Raw genomic sequence first — 19,017 nt, 5'->3', positions numbered from 1 at the left:
CTTGCTATTTACTATTTTTCACAGTGTGATGTTTAGTAAATTGTAGCTTATTTAAATCACTTAGGGTTTGATCATTATTAAAACAAGTTAAAGTAACCCACAACAAAAACTTACAAATACTGCATGCACTGAAAAAAATGATACTAAATTTTTTTTAAGGTAAGTGGTTGCAAACAATTTATTTTAGCTACATTTAGATAAAAATAAATAAATAAATGTTGAAAGTTTAAATGTAGCTAAAATAAATTGATTGCAACCACTTACCTTAAAACAATTGAGTAAATTCAATTAATCATTTTTTTCAGTGTGTATTGTCCCCCTTTTTATATACATTTCAGTGAAATTAATTACCACTAAATTAGTAAATGTCCCCAGTTTTCAATTTCAGAAATTTGGTCACCTTAGCATACCAACACCTTGCACTTTAACTAACTTAGCAACTGCATTGCAGCACCCTAGCAACCACTATGGTGTTTTTGCATGGGTTTTTGCTCAGATTGTCCTCTGAAAATACGCCTTTAAAGATACCCAACAAGAGAAAACAATCGAACTGATTGATCAATTAGACTTTTTGCACAGTGCATGTATCTGAGAAAACAAATCAAATTCAGGGAACCTGATGGAATTCATTTGGCTTTATTGATTGTGTTATTGACACGGTTCTGCTGGTAGCGGTGATTTGATAGCACATGTTGATGGCTGCTGTGTTGGTGGGAGAAAGACACAGGTGTCCTCGTCTTGTGCTTCTGCAAATATCTCTCTCCTCCTCCAGTCATGGCTGGGCTGATGTGAGTGGATGGATGATAGCTCCGCTGTGGAGACGGTTGAGTGGGTTCGATATCTGCCACATTACTCTTACTCATGCCTAAATTTCAGATCAGTGAGCAGGAAGTACGGGGGTGAATCTAAAGGTTTTATGTCCAATGTGCTCGCTTACACAAATCAAACTCTCTGGAGAATTCACAACAGGTGGCCACTCATTTCTCTCAAAGCATAAATATGTGTACAGGGTCATTTTCTATTCAAAATGACAGCAATCTTTTTCTTACACATTGTTACCTAAAGGGTTTAAAACAAAAACAACTTTTGTTACTTGGAAAAAAAAAGTGTGAACTGGGGAAAGAAAAAGTTTTTTTCTAAAAAATGAATAATAATAAATTAATAAAAAATAATAAAAACTATAGAGACACACACACACACACACATATATGCGCGTATGTATATATATATATATATATATATATATATACACACACACACACACACACACATATACACACACACACACCAAAAAGTACTAAAAATGGCAAAAACACGACACAAAACTTATGTGTGGAATTTGTTTTATTTTTGTCTCAGACCTAGATTTTAAGTCTTAAAATATAAAAAAATCATTTTTAATTCATTATTATTACATTATTAAAACAATGATATAAATGAAGTGACATAAATATGAGCCATTTCAAAATCAACTGTTATTTATATCAAATATCGACAGTCTTTCAGTCGCACATTTCTATCTCAGCCAAAAAAAATAATAAAATCTCCTAATAAAATGGCTTTTTTTTTCAGAAGTTGGTGAATGTTTGTTCATAAGTGTTCATCACATCTTTGTCCATGGAGAGCATATCTTCAGATGAAATGATCTGTGAAGGATACAAAGAAAAATCAAGGTAAATAACACTTTTTTTTGTTTGTTTTATTGTCCATTATTTCCAACAAAGCTGTAATTTTGTCAAATTACACAAAAAGCATTCACACTTCCAAAAAAAACAAAACAAACAGCAACAAAAAAACAACAACAAAACATGACAATTCTCACATGATCACTGCTGGACATTATTACTGGACAAATTAAATACAGCTTATTTTCCAGAAGTCACTGCCCATATATGATGAAACGCCTGTTTTTCATGAAATCTTGAGTTTATCTCTCTAAAATTAATGCGCTGCAATAGGTAAATGAAATTGTTTCCAGAAAATGTGCACTATAACATTGTCTCCTCAAGTTTCAGAAGAGATCATGTCACAAATTGAGCTCAGAAGTTTGCAATCAAAAGTCATATATCTCAATATGAACTCATTTCTCATCAAACACTTCCAAGACCAGCTACTCTGAGCTCTGCTAGCCACATACATCTAACTGCGTTTTACTCTTACTGTATGTCAACTATTGCCTGATTTGTGTGTATTTGTATTTCTCCTGGGAGTGTTTTTCTGAGCTATGAGAGAGCAAACCCTAAGCAATAAAACTGTCCTTTGTGTAATTTCCAACAATATGAAATGCTGCGACACATAATAGAGAGTGAAGCTGAGCTGAAGAACTCTTTGTTGTATTGGATGGTGTTCACATTAAATTAAACCTCTCTGCTGTTGCTCCAGTAAATTTGGATGCAGAAATCAATGCTAAATTTGGCTCATCGCAGCTCATCACAGATATAATAGCCCCCTGTTTGCCAGTATGTGACTCTTAAAGGGACAGTTCATTCAAAAATGAAAACTGTCATCTGTTTACTCACCATAATAATGCTGTTCTAAACCTCTATAATTTACTTTTTTGTGGAGCACAAAAAGAGATATTTGGCATGAATGTTTGAGCTGTTAATTTGCATGCAACATAAATAAATGCTCATAATATACAGGATATTATCAGATATGTATTTTTTTTAAATATATGTATATATACCTATATTATAAATCATTTGAAATGATACAAAACAAATAATAAAATAATTAAATTACTAACATAATAAATAAATAATAACATTAAAAAAATTATATATATATATATATATATATATATATATATATATATATATATATATATATATATATATATATATATATATATATATATATATCATATATCAATATATCATATATTCATATATATATATATATATATATACACAGTATCTCACAAAAGTGAGTACACCCCTCACATTTCGGCAACCATTTTAGTATATCTTCTCAAGGGATAATACTACACAAATGAAACTTGGATATATTTTAGAGTAGTCAATGTGCAGCTTTTATAGCAGTACAAATTTACTGTCCTCTAAAAATAACTCAACCTAAGTGATAACAGTTATACGTCATTTAACCATGCAAAGCCACATGTCCTATTCATCATGTTCATGTTTTTGTCTGCTTGACAGGACCATACAAATTTGTGTATCTTGTATTAGAGCAGTTCAAATTTGGTGCTTTGAGTACAATTCTCTCATAATGACCACTGGATGTTCAACATGGCACCTCATAGTAAAGAACTCTCTGCAGGATTTGAGAATCAGAATTGCTGCTCTCCACAAAGATGGCCTAGAAGTTCGGTAACACCCTGAAACTGAGTTACAGTACAGTGGCCAGTGGGTTTCACTCAGAACAGGCCTCACAAGGGTCGATCAAAGAAGTTAGATCCTCATGCTGCTCGTCAGGTGCAGAAGCTGGCTTCAAAAACAGACGCATGAGTGCTGCCAGTATCACTTTAGAGGTTGCAGAAGTGGAAGGTCAGCTTGTCAGTGCTCAGACCATACTCTGCACACTGCAACAAGTCAGTTTGCATGGCCGTCATCCCAGAAGGAAGAATCTTCTGAAGCTGGCTCACAAGAAAGCCTGCAAACAGTTTGCTGAAGACAATCTGTCCAAGAGCATGAATTACTGGAAACATGACCTGTGGTCTGATGAGACTAAGATATATTTGTTTGGCTCAGATGGTGTCCAGCATGTGTGGCGACGCCCTGGTGAGGAGTACCAAAAGAATTGTATCTTGCCTACAGTCAAGCATGGTGGTGGTAACTTCATGGTCTGGGGCTGCATGAGTGCTGCTGGTGCTGGGGAGCTGAGGTTCATTGAGGGAAACATGGATTCCAACATGTACTGTGACATTCTGAAGCAGAAGATGATGCCCTCCCTTCAGAAACTGGGGCAAACGGCAGTTTTCCAACATAATAACACAAACACACCGCCAAGATGACAACTGCCTTGCTGATGAAGCTGAAGGTGAAGGTGATGGAGTGGCCAAGTATGTCTCCAGACCTGAACCCTACTGAGCACATGTGGATCATCCTCAAGCTGAAGGTGGAGAAGCACCATGTGTCTAACATCCAGCAGTTCTGTGATGTCATTATGGAGGAGTGGAAGAGGATGCCAGCAACAACCTGCGCAGCTCTGGTAAATTCCAAGCCCAGGAGGATTGAGGCAGTGCTAGATAACAATGATGCCCACACAATATATTGACACTTTGGACACAGTTTTGACATGTTCACTTAGAGTGTACTCATTTTAGTTGCCAGTTATTTGGACAATAATGGCTATATGTTGAGTTATATTTCTGCACATTGACTACTCTAAAATATATCCAAGTTTCATTTGTGAAGTATTGTCCCTTGAGAAGATATACTAAAATTGTTACTGAAATGTGAGGGGTGTACTCACTTTTGTGAGATACTACACACACACACACACATATATATAAAAAATTTTTTTCAAAGTATATAAAATTACATATTATAATAATAATTTTTTTGGAATGTTTAAGTATTATGAATTATGTAAAAAACTTTATAAAAAATATTCATTATATTTAACAAATAAATGTAATAATTAAATAATAATAAAAAATTAAATATAAATTAATGATATATAGCAAATAATAAATATATATTTAAAACTAATTAAATATGAATTTTTACATAAATTATATTTTCATATAATATTTAACAAATAAATTAAATATAAAAATATTATTTAAAATTCTATAATGAATAATAATAGAAATAATAATTAAACGTTTAAATATTATTAATTAATTATACACATTTGAATAAATATTCATTACATTGACACATTAAACATCTTAATGGGCCATCATGGACTATTTTTAATTTCCCAGAATGCCAGAATTTACTCCCAAACTCAAAATGGAGCCAAACAACATGAAACCACTTAACGAGGTGGGAACACCTTAGTTACATCTGCTCTTGTGCATGTTTGAAATCTTGTTGAATTTCAGTTCAGTAAAATCCTCTTCTCTTTTCCAAATTCCAGTTCCACATTCTGAAGGTTAAGGGCAATTCAATTCAAATCCACACTCGAGCACAGAAAAAGAGGAAATTCTGGGTCTGTTCCTCAAATCGTACGACTTCCAAACATTCAGAGCATAGTGCACAAGTCACGCAGACTTCTTTCAGTCTTTTGTATTCAGACTGTGATTTCATGTGCACATTCATTCAGCAAAGCACATTGCTTCAATAAATCATGCACAGAATGACTGTGAGTCCATCACTGACAAGAATGACATGACCTCTGATTCCTCTCCATCACACACTCCAGTGGAAGCAAACGTTTGTTTGCACGCACACACACACTAAGGACCACTCTAAGCAGATCATGGTTGACAAGTAGACGTCCCACAGCTCTGTTATGACAAAATCCCTCCATCTCATTCCCATTCTCATCTGCGTCAAAGTCTGCCTGCACGCCGCAGATAAAGACTGCAGGGCTGTAATCAAACCGCTCCTTCCCGTTGGCTCTACACAGCGCTTTATGTTATTTACCAACAACTACGTGCTGCTCAGACTGCAAGAACACATCAGGACGCGAGACACAATGTATGTGGACATGAGAAATGAGCTACACGTAACACAAAGACGGCTGATATGTTAGATATTTGTTTTTCGTGCACGCATAAGACAAATAGCTGTTTGGTTCTACGAAAAAAGGAAACAAAATTACATAAAAGGAGTGATATTTTATATAGACAAGGCCTCAGGAAACGTTTGCACACTTGCATTAGGTTTATTTCTGAATAATTTCAATTGATTTTTCTCATCACACAACTGATGCCTCGCTCCGATGTTGCGAGCCATTTTTTGAATATTGATTTTAAATTTAAAACAGAAATCTCATTACATTAGCATTCAGAACGGTGTAGGACAGCAGTGATTACAGCTTCCAGTCCTTTTGGCTCGCTTTCTGAATAATCTTTCAATTTGTGGAAATCCTCCTGTTTTTCCTCCTTGAGCTTTCTCAGAAATTATGGATGTGGATCTGTAAATGCAATCTCAGTTGCAATTCTACACCAGTCTTTGTTTATTTAAACATATTTACTGCAGAAACGCGTCTCCAGAGCTGCTCTGGCATTGTCTTGGCTGTTTACTTTGGCTTGTTGTGATGCTGTAAGTCTATTTTTGAAGCTTTCCCGAGGCTTGTGTGCACTCTAGGCTTCAAATACCTGCCTGTATTAGCTTCATTTGACTTGCTCTCAATGCTCAAGTGGCTTTTGTATGGATCTACTCTACCATACAGACCAGATGGATGGCGTCCCACAGAGATGGTTGCCCTTTTGACAGGTTTGTCCATCTCTTCATTCAGTCTTAAAAATAGTGTCCTGTTAAAGGTTTTATAATCTGATGCAATACAGGAGAACCTCATGTTTCACAAAGAACGTTTATTCTCCATATCTTTAGAAAACAATCTATATTGTGGAGAAAAAGAACCCAGGAACCAGAGCTTTTTGAAAAACTCTTTAGAAATAACAAAAAAATAAAAAATAAAAAAAACGCCCAAATGTTGCTCTTCTAAATATTTCATTTAAGGAACTCTTAGGAAAATAAACATACATTAAAGGGAATCATTGACACAGTAAAATATAGAGCTATAAAATGATGTGGATAGCAGCTTTTGACTGAATTTGATGAGAGATTCTTCATTCAGTTTATACTAAGATCTCTGATTTTGATGTTTGAGAAACTTTGGAAATCTCTTTTAAAACCCATGTGAGATTTCTAGGTTTTTTTTTTTTTTTTGGAAGAAAAAAAATCTGAGAAGCAGGAAACTTAATTTGATCTATTTAATTTCATATGAGAAATAACTGAGAGGTGTAAATATATATATATATATATATATATATATATATATATATATATATATATATTTTTTTTTTTTTTTTTTTTAAGAAAATATAACTTTCTCCAAATCTAGGACAAATACAATATTTCCTGCAAATTCAATGGATTTTAAAATATATTTTATATTTACATAATGTATAGCAGTGTATAAATACAAAACAGAAATAGAAAGTTTTCAAACAGAAATTGCTATTTCACTAATAATTAAAAGTTCTTCAACAACCCTTGTTTTATTTACAACTTTGACAAATCGTTTGTCTATATAAGGAGAGAGAACGGTCTTGTTGCAAGCCAAAACCAACATAGCAACTTTCCTGCTTCACACATTCAATTCCAGCTATTTTTCTCACTCTGTCGCCCTTTTAATCCTTTTTTCCAAATGTTGTTTGAGTCCCTGAGGCGGAGGTTTTTCTATATATGGAGGGGTGTTGAGAGGATGTGAGCTGATCACAGTGAGCCAGTCATTGTGTGCGTATCCGAGTACATTGTGGCCTGAGAAGGCGGTCGCACAATCGACACACACACACACACACACACACGCAGCAAACAGATGTGTCATGGAAAGATGTGAATGGGCGAATTCATTGAAATGATTTGAGAAGCACATATATGCGACACCTTTTTTCTATTTTCGCACAGCAAGCAAATCCTTTGAAAACTAGAGCTAAATTGAGATATTTATTATTATAGACACAAGATTTCTGTTTTCCTGTGTTGCTATTTTTTCCTTGCTTTCATCTCCCACACACACACACTAGCATTTTAAACAAAACCGCAGTGAAGCATAAATGATCTAATGAAAAGACCCACAAACCAGCAGCAAAACAAAGCGCATGATATCACAGTAATCAAGAGGTGAATAAGCAGAATTGAGATAAATTGAGCGAGAGAGCACTAAAAAGGAACGTAATAATTGATGAAAGTAGTCTTAAAGGAATAGTTACCATAAAATTTTGTAATTTACTTGTCATTCCAAACCCCCATGACTTTCTTTTCCATGCAATCACAGTGAATAGGGCTCTGAAGCTTTCAAGCTTAAAAAAGAAAGTAAAAAGCAATAAAAGCATATTAAAAGTGGCCCAAATGACTTATGTGCCATTCCACTTTATTCAGCATCTTTGAGTGAGAAATGGATTCAAATTTATGCAGAGACTGGATCAGCGAGTCAGTGAGTCAACTCAAGAACCGAATCAGTGCAATATGTGACTGAATCCCAATTAATCAGATAAGGTTTTATGAACCAAATCAACTTTTCAGCAAACAGTTTTGACTCAAATGAACATTTCATTTCTCAAATCTTACATCTGTTTTACTGTCATGAAGACAAAGAGAATTTCATTGAGTAACAATTTTGCATAATAACACATGAGTCATATGAACCTCTTCTATTATGCTCTTGCATTCTTCCCCAAACTTAAAAGTTTCAGAGTCATTAAAATTGCATATAAAAGAGCAACAAGCAGAGAGCAACTAATGAAAGAACATCATGCAGGTTTGGAACATGAGGATGAGCAAATGACAGCAATTTTCATTAGTTCCTATTTTATAATTTCTATTTTTGGAATATAGCACATGAGTCATATGAACCGCTTCTGTGATGCTTTTACATTCTTTCTCAAAGCTTAATGGAATAGTTCACACAAACATGAAAATTTGCTAATTTACCCACATCCAAGATGTAGATGAGTTTGTTTGTCAATGAGAACAGATTTAGAGAAATTTAACGTTACATCACTTGCCCACCAATGGATCCTCTGCAGTGAATGGGTGCCGTCAGAATGAGAGTCCAAACATCTGATAAAAACATCGCAATAATCCACACCACTCCAGTCCATCAGTTAATGTCTTGTTTTAAAAAAAAACAAATCCATCATAAAAGACATTTTAACAGTCCTCTATCCATAATTTAGCTTTCTCCAGTTAAAAAGTCCTCTCCTCTGAATCAGGAGAGAAAAGTGCAGAGATCTAAACAAATATGTGGGTGTATTTTTATGTGAGAGGACAACAATGGAAAGACCTTTTGACTGGAGGACGTCTTATTATGGATTAGACTCAATTTTGGCAAGACGCGATGATTAAAATATCTTGATCTAATTGCTTCTTACAAACGTGCTCCTTTTTAATTCACAACATTAATTGATGGACAGGGGTGGTGTGGATTATTGTGATGTTTTTTTCAACTGTTTGGACTCTCATTCTGACGGCACCCATTCACTGCAGAGGATCCATTGGTGAACATGTGATGCAATGCTAAATTTCTCCAAATCTGTTTCATCTACATTTCAAATGGCCTGAGGATGAATACATTTTCAGCAAATATTTGGTTGAACTATTCCTTTAAAAGCTTCAGATTCTTTGAAAATGCACATAAGCCACAACAAGCATACTGAAGAAAGAAAGTCATACAGGTTTAGAACATGAGGATGAGCAAAAATTTTTGGGTCAACTATCCCTTTAAGAAAAACCTGAGAAATGAGACATTCGAAGCAAATGGACCAAGACATTTATAGTGTGTGTGTGTGTGTGTGCAGAACTACAAGAACCCTGCTGTGGGTTGGTAGCCTGCTCGGCCCTTTAATGTGTTTAATCATAGCGTATTATCAGCAGCCCCTCGGAGTGCCATTAGCAGAGCAACACTTAGCTGGGCCGGTTTAATGGAGTCTTAAGATATACTATAATAATGAAGGGCAGAAGGCAACCGGATCGAGACCTGAGGAGAATAGAAAAATAAGGCAACAGTAAGGAAGGGGGCTGGACACTTCAGTGTATTAATCCATCTGTCAGAGCCGGAGAGTTATGCCGGTAAAGGTGTCGACAGGCAACTGATACATGATCACATTAAAGCAGCCACCGAGCTTAATCAATCTGAGCCCGCTGGGCCGAGCTAAGGGACAATCTCTCAAAAAGCTTGGACAGAGGGCTAAGTATGCGAGTGTGAAGGAGGTTTCATGCCGATTTCTTAAAGGGTTGTCAAATTTGGACATTTTGCCATCCTGTTGGACCTCCGGTTAGGACAGTGTGCTGGAGACAATGACATTGAATGCTTGAAAACGTATCATTAGTGCCAAACTGTCAGTGGTCGTTAGAAGCGATTGGCCCGGTGAGCGGCAATTCAAGCTATTTTTTGGCCCAGATGAGATACACATCGTCAAGCGCAATTGAGCACCCAGCACCAAGTGGGGAAATACAGACAGATTCTAATAGGATTCAATTGCTCTTTTTCCTATGTGGTGTCTGACCGTGACTCAGCTAGATTAAGGATGCATCTGCGAGAGAGAGGGCGAGTGCTGTTAGGTAACATCATAATCAGGAATCTTACTGAATGTTCTGTGGGGTGGTTAAAATAGTGCATATGAAGGTCATGCATTCACAGGCTACTCCCACTGACAATACATGTCATTCTTAGTTCACAGGCTCTCAATAGCCCAGCAGTTACATTTGACCTAAAGGCATATTCAGTAAATGGACACTCCTAGAAACACTGCTAATGGCGTCCCTGAGGATTTTAATAGCGGTAATTTCCGGAAGAAAATGGTTATTTGTGTTGAAATGTAGAATTGAGATATAATTGCATGAGTAGCCCTACCGTAATTATCCATCTACTTATAAGAATGTTTAATATGCTGTTTTTCAATGGCCCAATTTAATGAAGTTTACTGTGGTGCTTCAAAAACCTTTCCCAGTGACAGCCTTTGCGGTCGCACTATACCTTTGAATTACCTTTGACCTTAAAATGAATATGGACGACAACAGCACTCTAGGGCTCAATAAATCACAAATAATGAAAATTATTACATTCGAAATGCCACTTTTTCCAAACTTTCAACAGGTTCAACAGGAAATGCATCAACATAGAAAAGAGCAAAACTGTGCTTTTCAAGGATTTCTTGGGGTATTAAAACATTCAAAGTGCACACGGCCCAAGCAACCTTCAAGCTTTGCAGCTTTTTAAGCTTTTTTAAAAGCTGTCAGGCAAGACTTCGTCAGCCACCAACAAAGTTTGCCTTTTCGAACTAAATTATATGAAAATATAAACGTACATGCATAATATATGTAGACTTCGAGCATGCATAATTACCTTTGACCCGACATTGAATATGGGTAGCAACAGGATATGCTCAAGGGCTCCTGGAATAAATCACAAATAACAAATGTTATTACATTCAAAATACTATTGTTGTTTTTGGGGGTTTTTTTCAGAAAACTGTTGGACTTCTCCCACCAACATTTGAAAATATTACATTCAAAATAGAAAGCTGTTGGATTTCTCCCACCAACGCTTAAAAATAACCAATGTGACGTCACTTTAGTCGCCATATTGGCAATCTTGTCAAATCACACTTCACTAGCTAAGTTTACATGCAGCCAAATAATACGTTTATAATCGGATTAATGGCACAATAGGACTAAAAAAAAAGCCTTCATGTAAACACCTCAATCCACCTGAATGAAATTTCAATCGGATTGGAAGTGGTGATGTAGAGCAGAAATAATCCAATCAACAAGAAAAAAATTAAGCATGTAAACTCTTGAATCTAACAATTTCCTTCATCAGATTGAAAACTCCTTGTGCACATGCACATTGCCACGATGCATGTTTACATATGTTTGTCTTACGATAGTGCATATGTTTATTTACATCTGGTCAGTGACTGGATATTTAAATGTATAGTTCAGTCATGAAACTCTAGGTGGTGCAGGCTGACAGGTATTAACGTAACTGATGATATTCACAGCATTAAACGACTTGGCACAAGCTGATTGGTTCATCTTGCATATACGCAGCCAATGAGCTTGCTGCTTTACATTTAAATGGCTGGTTAGCATCCGCTTGAGCACTTTCAACGTGCTTTCAGAGTTCCTCTGAAACCCACCACCTTCCCCAGATCCATCTGTATAGAGCTGCTATGGGTTATTTTAGGCCCTATGCTATTTGTGCAGCAGCGGTGTGTCTTAAATACTCACACCGTATCGACGTATGCATTAGCAGTAGCAAGTTCTTGTCCTTGCTTGCAGCAGCAGCAGCAATTCAGCAGCAGCGTAGCAGATCTGTTCCACCAAGACCAAATACATTAACACTGTCATAACCATTACCATGCTAAAATCTTCCGCGAGTTGTCATGATTGAACTAATGTTTGCTAAAAAGCTCTTCTGACATGTCAACTTTCTTTTTAGATGTCATCAAGGGTAAAATAAAACAAAAATTATTCTCACGGTAGCTCCAGTGACATTGCAGTGGCTTTCTCTTATGAATACGGTGATTAGGCTTTGTGCATGCGCTGAAGATTTGTCCTGAAGACACGTGATATATGCATATGTAATGCAGTGCATATACATATGTAAAAATGTGAATCAGACTGCAAATTCAGGCTTCATATAAACAGATGATAAGATTTTTCAGAATCTGAAATCGGACTGGATGTATTTCAGATGTATTTTAGTTCTAGTAAACATACCAACTGAAGTCCAGTTCCAGTGGTTATTTTCAAGTATGAGATGGGAGAATTCCAAGTTCTGAGTTGTCTGGTCCAACTCTAATCAAACACCTGCAGCAGCTAATCAAGGTCTTTGGGTTTACTTGAAAATTACAGCAGGTGTGCTGGAACTGAACTCTTCAGAAGGATAGATCTCCAGATGCAGGTAGCACTGAGCAGTGCGGATATATTTGGTAATGGACTTTCTATTTAAATTATTCCTGCTTTTTAGACCTTAAAAGACCATCTTTATTCAAAATGTTGTGGCTTTTAGTCCACATCTATATGCTAATGAACACTTGACCAGTAAAAAAAAAAAACATTTAGCAGACATAATGCATTTAAAATGTGCAGTCTGTCTTCTGGAAAATCAAAAGGGTATTGATGAATCATGTTGCACTACACAGATCTTTGTCCAGTCAAATACTCTTCTAAAATGAGAACGTTTCAACAGAAAATACATCTGGACAGAAAAGAAAACTGTGCTTTTCAAGCATTTCTTAGGTTGAAGCGTTCAAAGCGCACACAGCCTTGTGCAACCTTCAAACTTCGCAGCTTTTTTGAACTGTCAGGCAATACTTTATCAGCCAACATCAAAGTTTGCCTTGTCGAACTTCTAGTTTAAACTATAAACGTATACGCAAGCAGCCGTTTATGCATAACCGAGGGGACGCTGTACTTCATTTGACAGAGATCTCGCGCTCTGCATGCTAATGAACGTGAGCGCGTAATTGCGCAGATCAGTCAATAGATGGCAGAGCGAGGTCACTGATTAGTATGCAGGCCGTTCCCAGAGGAGAAGAGCTCTGAATTCATCAACCCTGTCCTTCATACCTCCTTATTTGAATAAATCGCATTGTTTTGACAGTCGATCAACTGTAGTTATGGGCATCCGTGTAAGTATGAAGCAAGTCAGGCAATATGCAGTTAAAACAGATTAGCGTACAAGTTTAGATTCAGAAAAACGACCAGAACATGCAAAAAGCCAAGTCTTCTGATTTATATCGTCTGACAATTTTGCCAGCGTGGGAAATTAACTTTTTGTTTATTGTTTAATGTAATAGTCGCTCCCCGGAATTGAATTTCAGAAGCATTTACCATTCACCATTTCTGAGGGCATATTTTGGAACCACAAACAGTGTGGCGTCCATTTGTGCCATTAATATGATGCAATTAATTGAAATAAATTCTCAGCTGGAACAACGATGGCAGGAAAACGCTCTGCTGGAATGTATTTTACACAATCGGCCGTTCTCTGTTAGATTATACAGTTGTTTACTGTCGCAATAGGCTATAATATCTAATTAGATTCAATGAAATAGGGAATTTAAATAGACATGAAAGTCTATTGTGACAATTGTGAGTCAAACATCAAACGTGCTGTCATAATACACTTTAATATCCAATTAGATAATTAGATCTTAAAGTGGATTGTGACAGTATTGATTCAAAATAACGCTATAGAATGCTATACATTATACAACATCAAACGTACTATCATTAGATTTTAGGCTGCTAGCCTATATTCACTATTTTGAGGAACGGCATTGAAGTTTAGAACTTGTGGATTGGATTGGGCTGCCGCAATGCACTATTTAGGCTACTATTCACGCGTAAAGTCCAGATATCTAATTGGATACTAAAGTGGATTGTGACTGTTCTGATTCAAAATAACGCTATAGAATGCTATGCATTATACACCATCAAACGTAGGCTACTGTAATTAGATTTTAGGTTACTATATTCACTATTTTTGAGGCGGCAGGTGTAATTGTACTGTCTTCGCTTATTGAATGTAGAATGTTATATGCTATCACACGTCACCAAACGTTAGGTACAAACCAGGGGAATTTACCACTGGGCATTTTGCCTGAATCCCTGCTTCATTTCACATACCGATTACAGTCTCGCACAAAACAGTTCTCTTAACGCGTAAAAGCAGGATATCTGGACTTCACGCGTAAATAGTTCTAAACTTCAATGCGTTCCATTCTCACCACCGCGTGACGCGACGATGACATCACGACCAATTCCATCGGTCGCGCTCTCAAGCTCCAGATAGAACAGAAGAAGTGAGGGAGTCGCGAGGCAGAGGACTCAACAGCGTTCCGCTCAGAAACATACCTGTGCACACTCCGCGCTTTACTAGCAGTTGGAGCGGACTGTAGACTGAGATTGCGATCTGACGAGCCTCGACACACCGCGTCCGGTTCGCTTCGCAAAGTGAACGAGATTTTATGCTAAAGTTTCCAGGATTTGTTTAACCTCCCGCGGACGAGAGCGGAATGAGCGACTTTACGATGATAAACTGTTGCCTGATTTTCAGCGCGTGTCTTCTGTCCAGCCAAGGTAATGTGACACAGTAACTTGTGGGTTAATCTCTTTACTGCTCATTCGGTCTCTTTTGTTATTTTAAACCTAGAGGTAATTTGCATGATGCTTGCCTTTAGTGAGCGCTTAACGTGAAGTCGCCTGTCCCAAGTGTACTGATACGCAAGTTGCATGCGTGCGTTACGCTTGTGCGCGCTGATTTCTACAGCTTACCTGCTTATCTAGGTTATCCTGGTCAACTTAATAAGAGCCACTGACCGTAACCCGTATCCCTTCCGTTGTACGCCATGTTACGCAAGGTGTGGCCTGTCGTGATCAGTTTTTTCTTAGGCTGGAAGGCAGCAGGTGTAATTGTATTGTCTTTCTTAATCACCTACTTTACAGTTTGAAACTTTTATATCTATTATAGCTTTTGTACTATATATAGAAGGCGAGAAATGCAACAGGGTTTAGTTCTTAACACTTAGAGCTTTATGACAGGTCTGTGCAGCTGACTGGAACTCTTCAAAATGCAATGATGTCTGAATTTTATGCAAGTCTTCTGCTATTTTGAGATACCACTTTTATAAAATTGCATTTTAAGTTACTGTTCCCCTTATTTGCCACACTAGTCTTGCTAGTGGTGATGGTCCTAGACATCTCTTCCCTGGTGGTTTAAACATCACAGTGATTTGATGGCGTCTCAGAGGGGCTGCTTTCCTCTGATAAGGAGAGACATGTCTGTGGTTCTGCGTAAGCCGAGGCTACACTGCAGGACTGAAGCTCTGCACGTATTTAAAGACTCAGGTTACATGTTTTGGCAACGTAGTATGTACTAGATGCAACTAATGGCATTGTTTTTCACAATTGTAGCTATGATTCCTAACACATTTTCGTATAAAGTTGTGCCTAGCATCAGTAAACAACATACAGAAAACTAATTTAATGGTTAAAGACCCATTCACATCACAAAAATAACTATAATAACTACATTATCGTCCACACCAACGGAAGACAACATTCTGATTATTATAATTGCGTGTTGCAATTTTGTTGTCTACTTTAAATTCTCAAGCTCTTTAACGTTAGATGGATTCTGATTGGCTGTCAGTGTTTTTATCATTCATCAGCTAAAACAAGTGGCTCTGAAAGTGATTCCAAAGATATCGTTCCTCTGTGTCGTTATCATATCTGGGGTGTGGGCTTATCTATTTTCATAGAATTAGAGCGATTTAGTAAAACCTTATAGTTATGTTCCTTGGTGTGAACAGCACTTAAATGCAAAAAAAGTAATGAGATATGCAGAGCAATTTTTAGAATCTTCCTAATATGTCGCTCTTTTGCACAATTGGTATTTTTCATTGCTGCTTATCCACTTGTTGGGACAGTGTTCACAACTGACAACTGGTCAGAGAGGTTTCAAACCAGTTAGTATGCATGCATACTTGTGTTAACTACAATTCAGAGCATTTTATTGCATGCCAGTCATATAAAACATCAGTTTTTGGGGTGCATGGCCAGGGAAACGCGACGTGATACTGGCACCGGGTGACTGTAAATGAATCCCGATCCTGAGCAGTCCCTGTGCACATATTTCACAAGAAATAAGACGAGCATCTTGGCCGTTGGATAAATGAGTTTTGGATGGATGAATCGTGGCACCACAATTAGTCATGCCAAGATGCCAGTGCCGCTCAACTTGCGTGGGCACACTCTGGGGTTTGCCTCTATTAATTTCTTCATGGGATAAGGCGTTTTACACCTCAGCATGAGCGGAGGGTTATTACCATGCGTGCAAGACTTTCGGTAGCCCATTAATCTTGTTGGTACGTGTCAAAGGTTTGTGTATTAGTTCTCAGAGGGGATCTTCAGGGGTGAGGTGAAGGTTTCTCACAGTTGTCATGGAGACCCCTTTTCATTGGGGATCTGATGGCATCCATCTTGTTCTAGAGTCTTTGAGGGGAGTTTAAAACATTATTGCCGAGTGCTTAATTCAGTTTGGGATCAGGGAAGCACGACAAATGGAAGTAGATACTTTCCTTATTGGCTCCCTTTGGTCTTCCATTACTGTCAGAAGCAACAAATGTCAGAGCGGTGGCAAAGAGCAACTCCCACACAAAGACGTGATAATGTAGTTTCCTTGTATTCCTTTTTTCTCCCCGCCGAACAATACGCTTCTGTGCCAACAGGTTTCCAAGAACAAAAGACCTCAGAGTCTGCATTGTCCAAAAGAGAGCGTAGAATGAAACTCACACCTTCACAAGAAACCTCTCTCTGTCTTCCCCTCTGACACTCACCCACGTTAAGCATGCAAGAGGGACTAAAATTGCTGGCCTTTGAATGAGTGCCCTTTCCTCTCACCCCTCCTCCTTTTTTCTCCCGCCGTGCATTCAGAGCTCCGTCTCAAGCCTTTGTTCTGGTGGCTCTAGTGATTGGTCGCCTGTAAGACCCTCTGTCTCTTCCACTTCCATTGTTTATGAGTGTCTGTAGAGTGGAGTGCAGGAGAGCGTTTTTCTCTGAGTGTGTTGACAAAAAAAAGTTCCCCCGCCTGTCCTCGATTTACCTCTGTCTCACACGGTTTATACATCATTACGGCCCCACTGTCTAGGAGCTGTTTCTGCGGTCTCCTTTGTAATGTAGATTATATATTTGAAATGACTGAATTTCCAGAGCGTACAAAACCCGAAAATTGTTTGATAGGCGCAATCTTGCTCGCTGGACTCGAAAATATGCTGCAGTCGTAAATGAGGAATCAGATGTTGCCACAGAACAGATGGAAAATCTGTTCTGTGTCTCTGTCCGTCTCCCGATTTATCTGTTTGTCTCACGGCGTGTATGAGATACTCTCTGTCTCTTTGACTCTCTCACCTCCCTCTTTTTCTCTCTCTCTCTCTCTCTGTCCTCCTCTGCTGCTCAGCGCTGAGGTGGTCATACGGTGCCGTTAGTGAAGGCCGGAGGACTCCTGGAGGCCAGCCATGCCGTCTTATCACCCACCACTGTGCCTGATAAAACGAAGGCTAAAGAGAGGGATTTTTTTGTGTGGGCTCTGAGATCAGCCTTTTTCGTGACCCTGGGCTCATTCAAAGGGTTTTTCCGCCCTCTTTAAAACTTTCTACGCCTTCAAATCTATCAGTCCTTTAAGCAGAGACCGACAGCCATCTCGCTGCTGTGCAGCATTGATATACCTCAAGCGTTTTGCTTAGGGTTTGTTTTAAACCTTTAACTGAAGTGTAAAACCTTTTATAGGTTTCAGCCTTGTGCTATATCCTAACCTGGCGGGATGTGATAAGTTTACAGCTAGAAATAATTGGTTAGGACACAGTGTTAAGTGTGCCAGTTTTGGATTTTGTAAGACTCGTAAAGTGGTCTTTCAAATTTAGTTAACTTTAAGAGTAAATTCTCTTTGATTTCCATTTACAATGTAAATGACAACATGGATGTCAATTACTATTTGCATACTGAATGGCAATTGTTTTTCTTTCCCACATATATTTGCATATTGAATTTTGATTGTGGTGTTTTCTTTTCTTGAATCTTTTTTAGAATTTAGTTGACTGTGTTGTATTGATTCTCAAATATGTGTCAAAAGCTGCTAAGGTGTAATAATGGAACGGCAGTTTTAAAAAGTGATTTCACTTGTTTACAACAGGATCTGCATTTTCATGGGTTATAAGAGACAAAAACTATTTTGTGCATCAAAATCACTCCTTTTCTGTTAAAAAAGAAAATAAAAAAATCAACTAATTTGTTACTTAGTAAATGTAATATTTTGCATCAGCGCCATTGTGCTACGGGTCTCCCATCTCTCTCCTGCTTCAATTCCTATCTCTTCTGATCTAAAGGCAAAAGTACACAAATAAATCTAAAAAAAAGAACATTGTGTCTGTAAAATGTGGACTCTAACTATGTTGTGGCATTGTATGTGCACAGAACCAAAGTCTAAAACCTAGACTTACTTCAAACATTACCACTTTCGATTGTTGCTGTGCAAGTGCTATTTTTTTCCTTAGGGAAAATGCAAATCTAGTTCTTTGCGGCTTAACTTGTCTTAAAATTCAGGTTAGCTGTCCTTTCATCTGTCAGATGGATTGGTGGTGGATTAAGCACAAGAAGCACATAAATGCTGCTCTTTCATAGCTCAGATGACTTAATGGAGTTCTAAGTTATGTTTCATGTAAGTAGAACCATCTAATTTCTGTTTGTTTTTATTGCTCATAGGAATTCTAGGAGAAACATCTGAATAATTGAGTGTAGAGCTATAAAATGAATGTGCATCGCATAGACTACCCAAGGTAATTTGATTTTGGAAGAGTTGATGAGAAAT

At 37.5% G+C, this 19,017-nt stretch overlaps 1 protein-coding gene and 1 long non-coding RNA gene across 3 annotated transcripts in view; one reads left to right on the top strand and one right to left on the bottom strand.

Moving 5' to 3' along the window:
- Positions 1-1,340: 1,340 nt before the first annotated feature.
- Positions 1,341-14,636, bottom strand: LOC131525265 (uncharacterized). Of its 2 annotated transcripts, XR_009267166.1 has the most exons (4): positions 12,124-12,316; positions 11,874-11,957; positions 10,987-11,036; positions 1,341-1,646 (listed from the first exon to the last, which is right to left on the bottom strand). It is a non-coding gene; the product is annotated as an uncharacterized LOC131525265 (long non-coding RNA). The 2 variants fall into 2 exon arrangements; XR_009267167.1 differs by lacking the exons at positions 11,874-11,957; positions 12,124-12,316 and adding an exon at positions 14,508-14,636.
- Positions 14,400-19,017, top strand: part of LOC131525263 (nectin-2-like) — a 92,142-nt gene continuing 87,524 nt past the window's right edge. Inside the window, exon 1 of the mRNA XM_058752655.1 lies at positions 14,400-14,732. Within this exon, the coding sequence (XP_058608638.1) occupies positions 14,669-14,732 (64 nt within the window). The 5' untranslated portion in view covers positions 14,400-14,668. The remainder of the gene's footprint in view (positions 14,733-19,017) is intronic.

Source organism: Onychostoma macrolepis, chromosome 19, assembly GCF_012432095.1.
Source record: "Onychostoma macrolepis isolate SWU-2019 chromosome 19, ASM1243209v1, whole genome shotgun sequence".
NCBI lineage: Eukaryota > Metazoa > Chordata > Actinopteri > Cypriniformes > Cyprinidae > Onychostoma > Onychostoma macrolepis.
This window is presented reverse-complemented; position numbering and strand designations above follow the sequence as displayed.